The 12,591-nt window shown below is 39.0% G+C and overlaps 1 protein-coding gene and 1 long non-coding RNA gene across 2 annotated transcripts; one reads left to right on the plus strand and one right to left on the minus strand.

Annotated features, from left to right (window-relative positions):
• Positions 1-92: 92 nt before the first annotated feature.
• Positions 93-2,812, minus strand: LOC136240466 (uncharacterized). Its single transcript, XR_010693817.1, has 3 exons — positions 1,767-2,812; positions 1,181-1,368; positions 93-202 (listed from the first exon to the last, which is right to left on the minus strand). It is a non-coding gene; the product is annotated as an uncharacterized lncRNA (long non-coding RNA).
• A 495-nt stretch (positions 2,813-3,307) lies between these two features.
• On the plus strand, positions 3,308-11,404 carry LOC136240465 (hydroxylysine kinase-like). The gene is made up of 3 exons (XM_066031453.1): positions 3,308-3,513; positions 7,526-8,006; positions 10,659-11,404. Exons 1-3 carry the CDS (start codon positions 3,434-3,436, stop codon positions 11,271-11,273), a joined length of 1,176 nt encoding a protein of 391 aa, XP_065887525.1. The 5' UTR covers positions 3,308-3,433; the 3' UTR covers positions 11,274-11,404.
• The last annotated feature ends 1,187 nt before the right edge of the window (positions 11,405-12,591 follow it).

The following is a 12,591-nucleotide window of genomic DNA, read 5'->3' on the forward strand; positions in this document are numbered from 1 at the left end:
CTTATCGTAACATTATTAATTAGTATTAGTATTAGTTGATGGATGTGCAATACAATAAACAATAAAATATAGTGTTAGCCTTTGTTCATATCCATATCCATATCCTGTTTCCCAGTACTTGTCTAGTTTGGCTTTGAACAGTCCAACATTGCTTGACAAAAACTATCTCTTTTGGTAAGCTGGTCCAACTATTGATAACTCTCTGCGTGAAAAAATTAGAGCAAACATTTAATCTAGCATATGGTTTAAACAGCTTCATATGGTGGCCTCTAGTGGGTGTATAGTAGCAGCTGGTGTAAAAATGGTTGTAGGATTAATATCATAGTAGCCATTCAAAATCTTTAAAAACCTCTATGAGATCACCACGTTGACGGCGACGAAATAAGGTAAACAAACCCAAGGAATTCAATCTCTGACAATTTACTAGGTGGGCAGGATCCAGACACATGCATGCACTTCATTTTACAGTGTTGAATTTACAGGAAGGGTGTTAATATGCTTTGGCTTGCATACACTAACTTTCAAGGGGCTACTCAATGTCACCACCCCCTATAGTGTCAACTCACTCAATGCACTTATATCATGATGAAGTTTCAGTCTCATAATTATGCCAAAATTGTTGGAGTTACAGCCCTACAAAGCTATCCTTACAAATAGCAGCAACATGCAGATAGCTTAAACTGCATGATTTGTATAAGAAATGTATTACAAGCACTTACTAAAATGGTTGTAACTTATGAATGCAATGATATATGGAGTTGAGACTCACATCATCGCAGTGTATTGTTTTTTTCATGAATATTATAGCTATAGGGAGACCGCATGGCTAAGTTTTTGTTGTATCCGCACCACAAAGAAAAATCGATGAAACTATCGCATACCATCTCTTTGATGTGACATAAACAAATGCTCATAACATTATACTGGAGCTAAACCAATATGAAAGACCCAGCAGTGGAAAACTTATTGAAAATGCTTTGAAATAACTAATGAAAAGCCAATAAAAAGATGAAAATAATTATGATTTCATTGCTTTTTCATTGGGCTTTCAGTGATTATTTTCAAGGAATTCTGACTGAGTTTTATCAGTTTTCATGATGAATATCCTGTGAAAATGTGACTGCATTTTCATGGCTACCGATGAAAGCTACCTATGAAAACTTCACTTAGTGTAACTTACATTCCCGTTGGTATACTGCAACGAAATGATGAAGATTTTTGAACTCCTCAGGCAAATAAGACGATTGTAATCAATGCTCTAGCTAAATGGCGGATCCAGGATGGGGCAAATCCCCCCTTCCTTTGTGGAGGAGCCATATACTTCTTTCAATTGAAAAACCTTGTCAGGCCATAATCAATTTAAACAACCTACAAAAAAATATGCATATATTACTACCACTTTATTTTATTGCAAACTCAAACGTCAAAGTTGAGGTCAAACATCACCCAGACCAAAATAGTGAGACAATTCTAAGAGGTGATTATTTTCAGTGGTCAGTGCCACTTCAAAAATACAAGAGAATCTGCTCTCCCCAATGCAACCACCTATATAACTTAGCCTGTTTGTGCCCTTCCTCCTTTTCAGCTCCTGGATCTACACACACACACACACACACACACACACACACACACACACACACACACACACACACACACACACACACACACACACACACACACACACACACACACACACACACACACACACACACACACACACACACACACACACACACTCACACAATGTGACTAAGTATTCAACTTACCACCTGAGATTATGCAGATTCAACTTCATTCTTATTCTTTGCTCATTCTTATCCTTTTCAAATTTATAAAAAATTATTTTCACACTTAGAAGGCTTCTCAGCAAGGTGAATGATTTCCTCCCCTGGTAACATAACCCATAGATTACGGATCCCTGCACGGAATTTAGTTTCTGCAATTGTTACAAAGGATTAAGGCGGGAAGTAATCAGATAGCCTTCCAGAGCTCAATCCAACTCAGTAAGTACAGTTATTCAGTACTCTTTGCGGGATATAAAAGATTTGGTAAGGAAGTTAGCTGAAACCCGCGCCTAAAGAAAAACAGGAAGGATTTTATAACATGATCTAACCTTTATAGTAACAGACAGCTTGATGTGGAGTATTTTCTTTAATAGTGAATAATGACCTCCCGCCCACATGGAAATCCAATTTTTTGTGGATGAGAAACAAGTAATCAAGGTTGCCTGGCCTTAATGCCCTGTTACACATACAGAAGTGCATCCGAGATAATCTACACCATCAGCTGGTTGGGCAGCAGTACCAGATATTGTGCCCCCTCCACACACACACATCAGCCCCTCCCCAAACCCACAAGTGTGATTTCAAAAACATCACGTGACTATGTAATCAAAATTAAAACATTTACACACATTGTATTAATAGTTCAGTCATTGGTGGTTTTCTTCAATATCTTGCCCTATAAAAAGTCTAAATATGTTACTTTAACACATTATTACACAATTTACACTAATGCACGCATGCGGGCACATGAACAGGCATGTTTATGTATACAGTGCATAGCATCACAATACAGCCGGCACAGAGCAGCACGTACTGCAAAAGCAACACAGCAGTCAGCATACAAACATATACATCCTGTCGGTGCCCTAATAAGTAAAAAAATAAATTAAATCTAGTATGGCTAATTGTATATGCCATCAGTGAAGGCACAAGACAGGACAATAATACCTAATCTGACGTAGCTACCGTATAGCCAAAATATTTCGAGGGGGAAATTTTTGCTGATTTCGCAGTTTCGGGTGTTATCAGTGAAAATTTTGCCCTTGAAATATTTAGACCTCCATAATTATAGTCTAAGGCCACTCCAATTGGTAATTATGTTTCTGGCCCTTTGAAAATCAGTTTTAGGTGCGGGCGGGCGGAGTTCAGCAACAAAGCAACAATGAAGTGACTGCTCAATTAGAGTATTTTTGTGATTTACTGACTGTTCTATTAGAGTATATCGATCCGTACTATACACTCTGCCCATTTCTTGCAGGTTTTCACTGATAAAATATAAATTATGGCACTTAGATAGTTAGATTTAGTATAGATCTATGGATTTAGCATACTTGTTGCAGCCCAATATTTGTTTCTGAAATCTATAGGTTTTTCAAAAAGCTGATGCGGGAATTATACCCATGTATTTCATATTCTCCTCAGTGAAAAGGATGCGGTAGTCTCGTGCCCAGATCGCTTTTTTTCTTTTTGTGTGGGGGCGGAGAAAAAACTATATCCGACACGCTGATATAATGCAGTGCGCCTTAATTACTATAAGTGCATCATCTCACGTGGTTGTGCTGTCTCAAGTGTTGTGATTTCTCCTAAATGTGTACATGTGTTGGGTCTAACGTAAATTAACTGATCAGCTCGGTGATAACTAGATTTGGATGTGGTCACGAAACACATGGTCTATCTTACCTGCTGGAGCTACGCTGATACGCTACTACCGCTGCAATACGATTACAAAGTGAGTTATTACAAGGTAGTATTATCCTTTACAGTGGAATATTTCAGAAAAAAGAATCGATCAGTCGTTTTTGCTTTAAGGGGCGTTTTAATACGCGGCCATGTGGCCGGCTACTGATTTGATCAGTTGTTTGTGTACCTAACTGGCATACTTTAGGGCGCGTACAGAACTGAGTAGATCAAGGGGGTGACACACAGGCACTCACTGTAGGTAGATCTGCGGTCAAAGGTCAAGGCCACCAAAATCGTGCCAATTCAACGGTCAAGGGTAAAAGCTTCCAACCCACAATCGAAAAGTGCTGAAATACCGTCGCTAAGTCACCGGTCAAAGGTCGAAAAAGGCTCTTAGTCACAGGTCAAAGTGAAATTTTGGCTGGTGAAGACTTTGACCGCGGTTACAGATCTACCTACAGCGTGTACCTACGTGACATCTCCTTGTAGATCATTCAAACATCCGTAAATGCAGTTCTCCATCTGAACTCAGTGTCTGCCCACCAAAAAGTGAATGAGATGACTGCATAGTGCCAAATTCTAATTACACTGATGGCCGAAAAATAAAATTGTTTGACCTGTGTATGCTGAACAAACTCTTAGCAGATCATCAAATTTATAGTTAACCTGTTGTTCATACATGTGACATGCATGTGTAACCACAATTGAATGTGGCGGTGGCAAACAGCTGCAGGTTTAATAGCTCATGAAAATCATAGTGGCTGATCTGGCTAATTAGATATGCTAGGTTTCCCTTTTAAGTACACCCTGATCCTTAATTCAATGCACGTTTACACATCAATGCTGCTGGCTAGTTTTTGATGAGCCCAGTCCAGGAGCTGAATAATAAATAGTCATCCCATGTCAACAGATGAAATGTCTATCCTTGGTGCTTTGGTTGTATACCATGAGCATGCAGATGCCAACTGACTATGAGGCCACAAACTTGTATTGTATACAATTCAGCAGTAGACAGCTATATAGAGCATAAGGAAAATGCCTAAAGGCACTCGATATATGTTGTTACACCATAAATGACCTCATACCAGAGTCATATGCATGCAGATATAGGTCAATGCAGAGTGGAGTACAGTACTGCTCAAATGCAACGTCGTCTCGCAAAAGTACAACCAATAGGCCTTTTCGTTTAACTAACCAAAATATGTCATTACTTCCTTAACTTTTCCGGAGTGCGATGTTGCTAACCACAACTCATGGTTCCCGTTGACTCCTGTACAAAAATACATTTTTTTTAAAGCTGAAACTTTCATACTACCGTATATGCATCCCAAGTTTCTTTAGATGTTAGATGTGGTCTTCCTCTCTCAGGAAAACTTTACATTACAACAACCCGTCTTCGAGTTACAGAAGTTGTCTTTGAGTTACAGAAGTGGTATAAACAGCTGTTCATGTACTTAATCGCTTTGTTTAGTGCTGTAGTTAACGAAACCACTGGTGATAATTCTAGTGCTATTGATAGTTCACCACCGTTCTTACCACTAGCAGCCATTCAAGCAAAGCTAAGGTAGCAACAACAGAAAATAGTGGTCTTATAGTGAATAACATACCTGGAGCAATGGTGAAGGCGCCGTTTGACCGGTGTACTGTTCCAAAACTTTGATGGTAGTTATTGTGTAGAGAAACCAGCGTACTAGAGAGGCTAAAGAAAGTAAAAATAGCTGGCAGTGACGTTATGAATCTACACACTGCTAGGAATTTATCTGATGCTATTGTAGCTCTTGGATAGCTTGTGAGTGCCATGCTGTTGATCTAGGCTACATCACTGGGCTACCTGTATACACTACTCTCCTTTCATACTGTTTCAGTGAATGATACAGGACTAGCATTCATCTAACATGGCAACAAAGCTACTACGGCTTCAACTTGATAATCTCACTAATTACTCGCAAATTAGCACTGAAAGTAATAATCCACCACTCGCCAACGCTTACCCATTCATACGAAATTGTTAGTGATATATATGGTAGCTGCAATGGTACAAACACCACCAATATCAATGGTAATGTATTAGTCATTGAAGGCAACATCATACCCCGGAAGCCATGTCATAGACCAATTATGTCGTCACAGTCTAACCACAACATTCCACTGCCTTAAACGAAAAGGCTTAATAAAACTCACTAATTAAAGGGCGTGGCACCTGTTTAGCTCGTGAGTATGCATCCCATTTCGTTTGGGATGAATGCTCGTGAGCTAAATATGTGATACGCCCTTTAATTAGGGAATTTTTAAATTGCTTACACTTGCGAGACAACATTTCGTTTGAGCAGTACTGTACCTGACCTCATGATTAGGGGTGCAGTAGAAAGGGACCATAACACTCAGACAACTGGCATAGAGCACAGGCCACAGTGCTGGATTTGTTGTAGCTGGTTAATACAAATAATCGATGACTGTTATTCAGAATGTGATAGTGAACTAAGGCTACCCATTTGATGATGTTTTTTGCAGTGCACACTCTTCAGGAGCTAATTCAGATAACTTGCTTAGCGGTACTTGACTAACTCTGTGAGAAACAGCTGTTTGAGGCCACAGTTTGAGAAACTATATACGTAACACACCATGTAAGCAGTCTATCCCTATAATCGTATGATAAGGTGACCCGGCAATGATACTTAGTGTGGTCTCCTGACAATCATTGTTGCCAAATTAGTAAGGTTGTCAGAAAGTCTTAATGCCACTAACACAGAATTATAGAGGTGTCAAATTAGAGAGCTTTGGACCTACCTGCTCACAGTTGGCACATGTGGCATACTGTTCCTGTGCAGTGCATTATTGGGACAGCCTGAATGGTTGATCTAATCGCTGCATGAACAGTGTCCTGTAAGCTGAATAATCTTTGATGTGTCAGGCTGTTTACTTTGAACCACTTCTGTGGCAGAGTTGTGCATGCATTCCCTACCTTGCTTTACCAAACCAAAATATTTTGAGGGGCAAATTTTTCGATGTGAGCAATGTTGCTAAAAAAAATTTTTTGGCGGATTCTCAAGTACTCCCAAAATGTATTAGACTATATGAAGGTCAAGGATTGGTAACCCCCAAAACTGTAAAGTCAGCAAAAAATTCCCTCTTGAAATGTTTAGGCTATACAGTATTTTCTGTTCAAGGTAACAGTTCTTACAAATACCAGTATGTTAAAACTGAATTAACTCAAAGGGTCATATCAAGAGTTAATAATAGTGGAGGGAGAGTGTCTAACACTGCATAGGCCTGTAAAAAATGATCCTGAGAAATTCAAAGGGATTCCTTCAGATGTGTAAAATGTTCACACAGGCAGAACAAGGTAATGTGATGATTGCACACTGAGAGAACAAAGAAATGTGATGATTGAAACAATCTTCACCTATGGAGAATAAAGAATCCCTTTGAATTTCTCAGGATCATTTTTTACAGGCCTATGCAGTGTTAGACACTCTCCCTCCACTATTATTAACTCTTGGTCATATGTTATACACATCTTTGTAATTCACTAGTATGACTATGCACATGAAGTTTTCACATGTCGTATGCACACAACTGGTACATACCCAACTTCCATGCTATTTTGGTTTCCCTGTGAGCCAGTCAAGCTATAATATAGCTTCTGTTTTTTAAGCAGTGCTTCAGTGTACTATAATGACTACACTGTATAGGCTTCTGTTTGCACATAAATGTCTAGCAGGGCTTCATTTTATAAAGACATTAATTATATCTAAGCAAAAGATACTTTTTTTTGTTAATTCTCTAAAGGTAAGATGATCACATAGAACACTGTTAATGTACTTGAAGTAGGGCTGAAACGGATAGAAATTTTTATTATCCAGACATCCTATGGATAGTGACATCATCACGAAAAGTTAGTGTAAAATTATTAGAAACTATCTTGATGGCTTCAAATTACTATCAGGATAGTAAATTATTTATATGTTTCAGCCCTAACTTGAAGCGCTTTATATAAATAAATAAATAAATCTGCATATGTTGCTTGTGCATACGATTTTAGTAGTTGCATCATTTTAAAGGTACATGGCAAGAAGTCTTCTAGCTCCACCAACTTTACCCAATAATAGGGTAGCACAACTGATACAGTCATCCTATCCCATAACCAACATTACTACCCATTCTGTGCAGCTACTAGATGGCTTTGAAGATTGCAACTACCTTTTCAAGGGAAGCCTAATGGGAAACAATGCCACCAAGGAGTACATCTTCAAAATGATGGTTGAAAGCAATCCTGATTATTTTGACGCCATAACTAAGTTAATGCATCACATTAGCAAAGAAGGGTTCAAGATTTCTTTACCAGTTCCATCACATAACAATAAGGACACAATCTTTTTAAAAAAGAGTTACCTTGTCCAGAAAGAGTCACAAGATGATGTCACTTATGGAGGATTACTTCTAAACTACTTGCCAGGAAATGTATTATCTGAGGTAGATAGGTCACCAAGATTACTTTATAGCATTGGAACAAATGTTGGGAAACTAAGCACTGTGCTCCAGGTATGTACATAGCAACAGTATAAAGATTTAGTATTTATTAAAACCCTGAAACATTTTCTATTTATATCTGCATATATGGTAGGGTGTTTGTGTATGTGTTGTGGTGTTTTTCAGGTAGTTAGACTACTGTGGAGTGATACTATGTATACCTACACACTGTTCAGTAGTCATGGACTGTGACGTCCTGCTGTGAAATACAAGTGATTTGTGTTTTGTGTTTTTTAGTGGATGTTTTGTTAGGGCTGTGCAGTTCAGAATTATAAGTTTCAAAGATGGGTACCTTGATCAAACTGTCTGGCAAAAGTTCCTGATTTCAGTACAACTTCTTAGTTTTTTTTTGTTCCAGGGTTGAAACTGGTTCAGGTCATCCCTTATAGAGTATCCAACCAGATTGGATCACATATGAAACTATAAACTTTATGATGTATACGTGTACATACACATCATAGTATAGTCCTGCTATGTTCACTTTTCAGGATTGTGTGTTACAGCCATGTCTGTAGGCTTATGTGGAACCACACTCACTAATCTCAGGGCTATCATTGTAGATAGTACATCAAACTGATAGTCTAGTCTTGTAGCAGGCCATGAGCCATGCCTATTTATTGGGAATGTGCGATACTGTCTGTAGGTATACACATCCATTTATTAGTAAGATATTGAAGTCAGTATTATATGCACAAGCCATGATGCCCACTTAATGAAATATGTTGTGCTGTCTATAGGCTTATATGAACCACGCCCACTAATTGATTGTTAGTTGCAACCTGCTTTGTGTCACAAGGCCGGAGGAGACGGTCCGGTTGGTCAGGCCTGAGCCGGACTAATAATCTGGAGTTGGACCAACTAGCTGACCAGTTTGTATTACTCTCATGCAATCTATATGGACAATCATATCTACACGTACATTTTACAGATGTTGTTGAAAATGCATGACACGAGTAGTTACCTAGTTTCTCAGCCTAACTAAAAAACTACACGTACAGTACTTACAAATGCCTTACAGCACAGCATAGCGTTTGCATTGTTTTGCACAGAAATGATTGTGGGTTCTATGTATCACATGTACTGACAGTTGGCATATGGGAATTATCATGTGTACGGCAGGTGCCTTCTTTGATTCTAAACCAGCGCACTTAAATCACAATTCAACCTTCATAAAATAATCATCAGCATTTCTTGGCTTGTCACTCTTAGCTTCTTTTACTAGGCGAAGGGACAAACTAGGCGTCTCATTCTGCGGCAGGAAGCTGTACACCCATACATCACATGGCAGCCATCTGGATGTAATTTGTAAAAAATTCAACCACCCACTCGTCTGGTCAAGATATTGAGCAAACTCTCAGTCTCATCCCACATCATGCCATTTTCAAATAGTGATTGCACGGTCTCGTGATTGTCCACCAGTATATTTACGTGATGATCCGTTTACTTCATTACATACTCTTGTAGTATAGTATACTGCATTTTTATTGTAGCTGTGTGAATTCACTGTATACAGCTAGCTGCCTAATCGTAAATAATAAATTAATTATAGGGTATTGTCTAAGGGGGCCATGCTGCATGGGTTCCCTGTGAAATTGGGGGAGGGGGGGGGGGGGGGGATGAGGGGCGGATCTAGAAATTTTCAGAGGGGTTTCTGATTCTCTGGAATTGCAACTTCAGCCTAGCTGCAAGTTGAAGACCAAAAAAAAGAAGGTCACTACATGGTTTTGAATGCTGTGAAGGTGATTTCAAAGGCAAAAGTATGAAGTTTAGCCAATGGAAAAGGCCATAATATAATACAGTATGTATAACTCTTAGTAATTTTTATCACCCAGACGAATCGTAGGGGCGCGTGCTATTTCAGAGGGGGTTTCTGGAAACCCCAGAAAGCCCCTAAAACCGCTCCTGGAAATGTTGCAAGTCATTGTTAGTTTTACTTGCTTTTTAAAGGCATTTTCAAGCATTTAAATTGCAAAAATTCTGCAGCTTCTGGGGGTTGCACCCCCAGACCCCCTTGAACTTCTAATGACTATAACTATACAGCCTTATAGGAAGTTTCAAGCTGTGTCCCCTGTATGTCAGGTCTACAATTACCAACCCATTATAGTATAGAAAGTCTGAATAACAACAAGGTATAGGCTAGAGCATATTTATATAGCTAGCTAGTAGTGAAATATCACTAAAATTACATATCTAAGTGTCTAATTTTCAAAATTTTCCCTGGGGGGGGGGGGGGGGGGGGGATATTCCCCCAGACCCCCTAGAATGTTCATGCGCAGAGTGTGCTTCACACACTGTGCAGCAATTTCTCTCTCATTGGCAACACCATAGTAGCAATTTCAACATATACAATGGCCTGACCAACTTAATTTTCCTTCCTCCAGCCCTACTGTCATATATAGCTATATACCCATTTACTCAATGTGCTAGTGGAGTGCCCAAAATGTATCTCTTGGTGTATGCCTTGGGTTTAATTACTTTGGGTCATCCAGGTCAGCAGTTTATGTACTTATCCAGTTTCAACCCTGGTATGTTTGAGTATATGCTCTAATTCATTTGTCCATGTAACCAGTTCTACTTTAATTAGTTGCAGTTGATAGAATTGCACAGCCCTCTATATTGTAGTGTTTGTATTGGGTACATTGTGTGATGTTCTGTTTGTTGCAGAAATTCTCTCATCCATACTTGGAAACACGACACTATGAAAGAGATTTGAAGCACTTTCTTGACCTCAGACCATACTTGGAGTATGCAGATGTTGCTGAAGAAAAGAAATGTTTTGAAAGTGCATTCAGACACTACTCTGAGCATGTTGTACCAAAGCTTCCACAATTTCGAACTAGTGTACTTCACAATGACCTCAATGGAGATAATTTTGTGTGTACGATGGAAAACCCTTCTGAATTTGTTGGCTTGATTGATGTTTTTGATGCAGTTTCTTCCTATTCTGTCTTCGATGGGGCCATTTTCATAGCCTACGTGATGATGTTGGAGTGCACTAATCCATTAGAATATTCTGAACCTGCAGTGTCTGGGTATCTCAGCACATTTCCCCTCAGTGAAGTTGAGTTTGACTGTCTCTACTATCTAGTAGCTTGTCACTTGACTCAATCAACATTACATGCCTTACATAGTCAATCAGTGTTTCCAGATAATCCTTATCGAACAAGGACTCTGTATGAAAGTCGTACCACACTACAGAAACTTCTCAGCACACCTAAACGAGAAGTGGATAGAATTTGGAGAGCTGCACAAGAAAAGACTGTGAAAGACTATAATTAAGCTATGTGTAGCTAGCTACTGTAGTCACAATCATTAACTATTTATTTTAATACGTCGTAACGACTTGTAAGTAGGCATTCCAGCCCGATTTTTAAATTTTGGAAAAATGGACTTTTTATATGCTCAACAGATAGAGTATTGATTGCCGATCTCAGAAATATATAGTTTGTTGGGTTGGAATTAACTACTTTGGCATGCACAGTGCTTTAAAACTGAAAAAAGGTACATTTTTTCTCCGGGGCTCCCCATACATTTTAAAGGGGAAAAAGGCACAATTGAATCAGGAAGCCATGTAGCAATCTGGACTGTCTTGAAACTGCGGTTGCTTCTAGCTGCAAGTTTGTACATATAATGAGAGTAACTTCAGATGTTATCGGATCTCAGCGATCTTTGTATGCTGTGTAATGAGCAAATATGTTTCACCTACTGCACACTTCTCAATACAATGGTGCATACCCACAGGCAAGAGGCTATCTCAAGTAAGTAAAAACACCAAGTTAACAACTTATAAAGGTAAACAACTAAAGTGGAGGTGCCACAAAGATGCAACAATACCTAAGGTGGAGTTGTGGTTTCAATTACAGCATTGTTATGCTGACTTTGAAGTGGTTTGTATTTTTGAGGCTGATGACACAGCCATCAGAAGACTGCTCTGGAGCTGAAAATCGCTAACCCGAGCAAAGTAACTACGTACTTTAAAGTAAGCAACAGTGACTACCTTCCACCCGACACTACGTTTTTTAAAAGTTTTAAAGTATTCTACATACATTACAAGGCTTGAAAAGATTACAAAACAACACAAAACTTACTTATATGAAACGCGCACGACAAAACTAAGATTTTCATGATGATCAGCGTGTGGACAAACCCCATAGCGATTTTCATCCTCATTGGAGCTCGGACTACGGAGCAATCCCAAGTTAAACGCGAGTTGTTGTTTTGTGCCAGGGTTCTATTGGGGAATATACGGAGAATTTTTTTATTAAAAAATCTCGGATACTGGAATGCCTATTGTAAGCTATAGTTATGGTTCCATAATTTATTTTTCAGTTGGTGGTACCGGTATAATGTAATTCAATCTCGTTATGTACAGACTTGCTCAACCACAAAATTATGTAATACAGGAAACTGGGTTGTCACGTGATCACCGCACAAAGTTCTGCGTAACAATGACAGATCGAGTGACCTTTATTTAAAGATTTGTTTACAGTGGAGTGGATATCTCGCTAGTCTGCTAGTATAACAGGTGACCTCAAGCTACCCCCTATATCTTGGCTTCTGCTTCATGGAAGGTATTATAAGTAGTCAGTATAGTGTT

Source organism: Dysidea avara, chromosome 12 (genome assembly GCF_963678975.1).
Source record: "Dysidea avara chromosome 12, odDysAvar1.4, whole genome shotgun sequence".
NCBI classification, from domain to species: Eukaryota; Metazoa; Porifera; class Demospongiae; order Dictyoceratida; family Dysideidae; genus Dysidea; species Dysidea avara.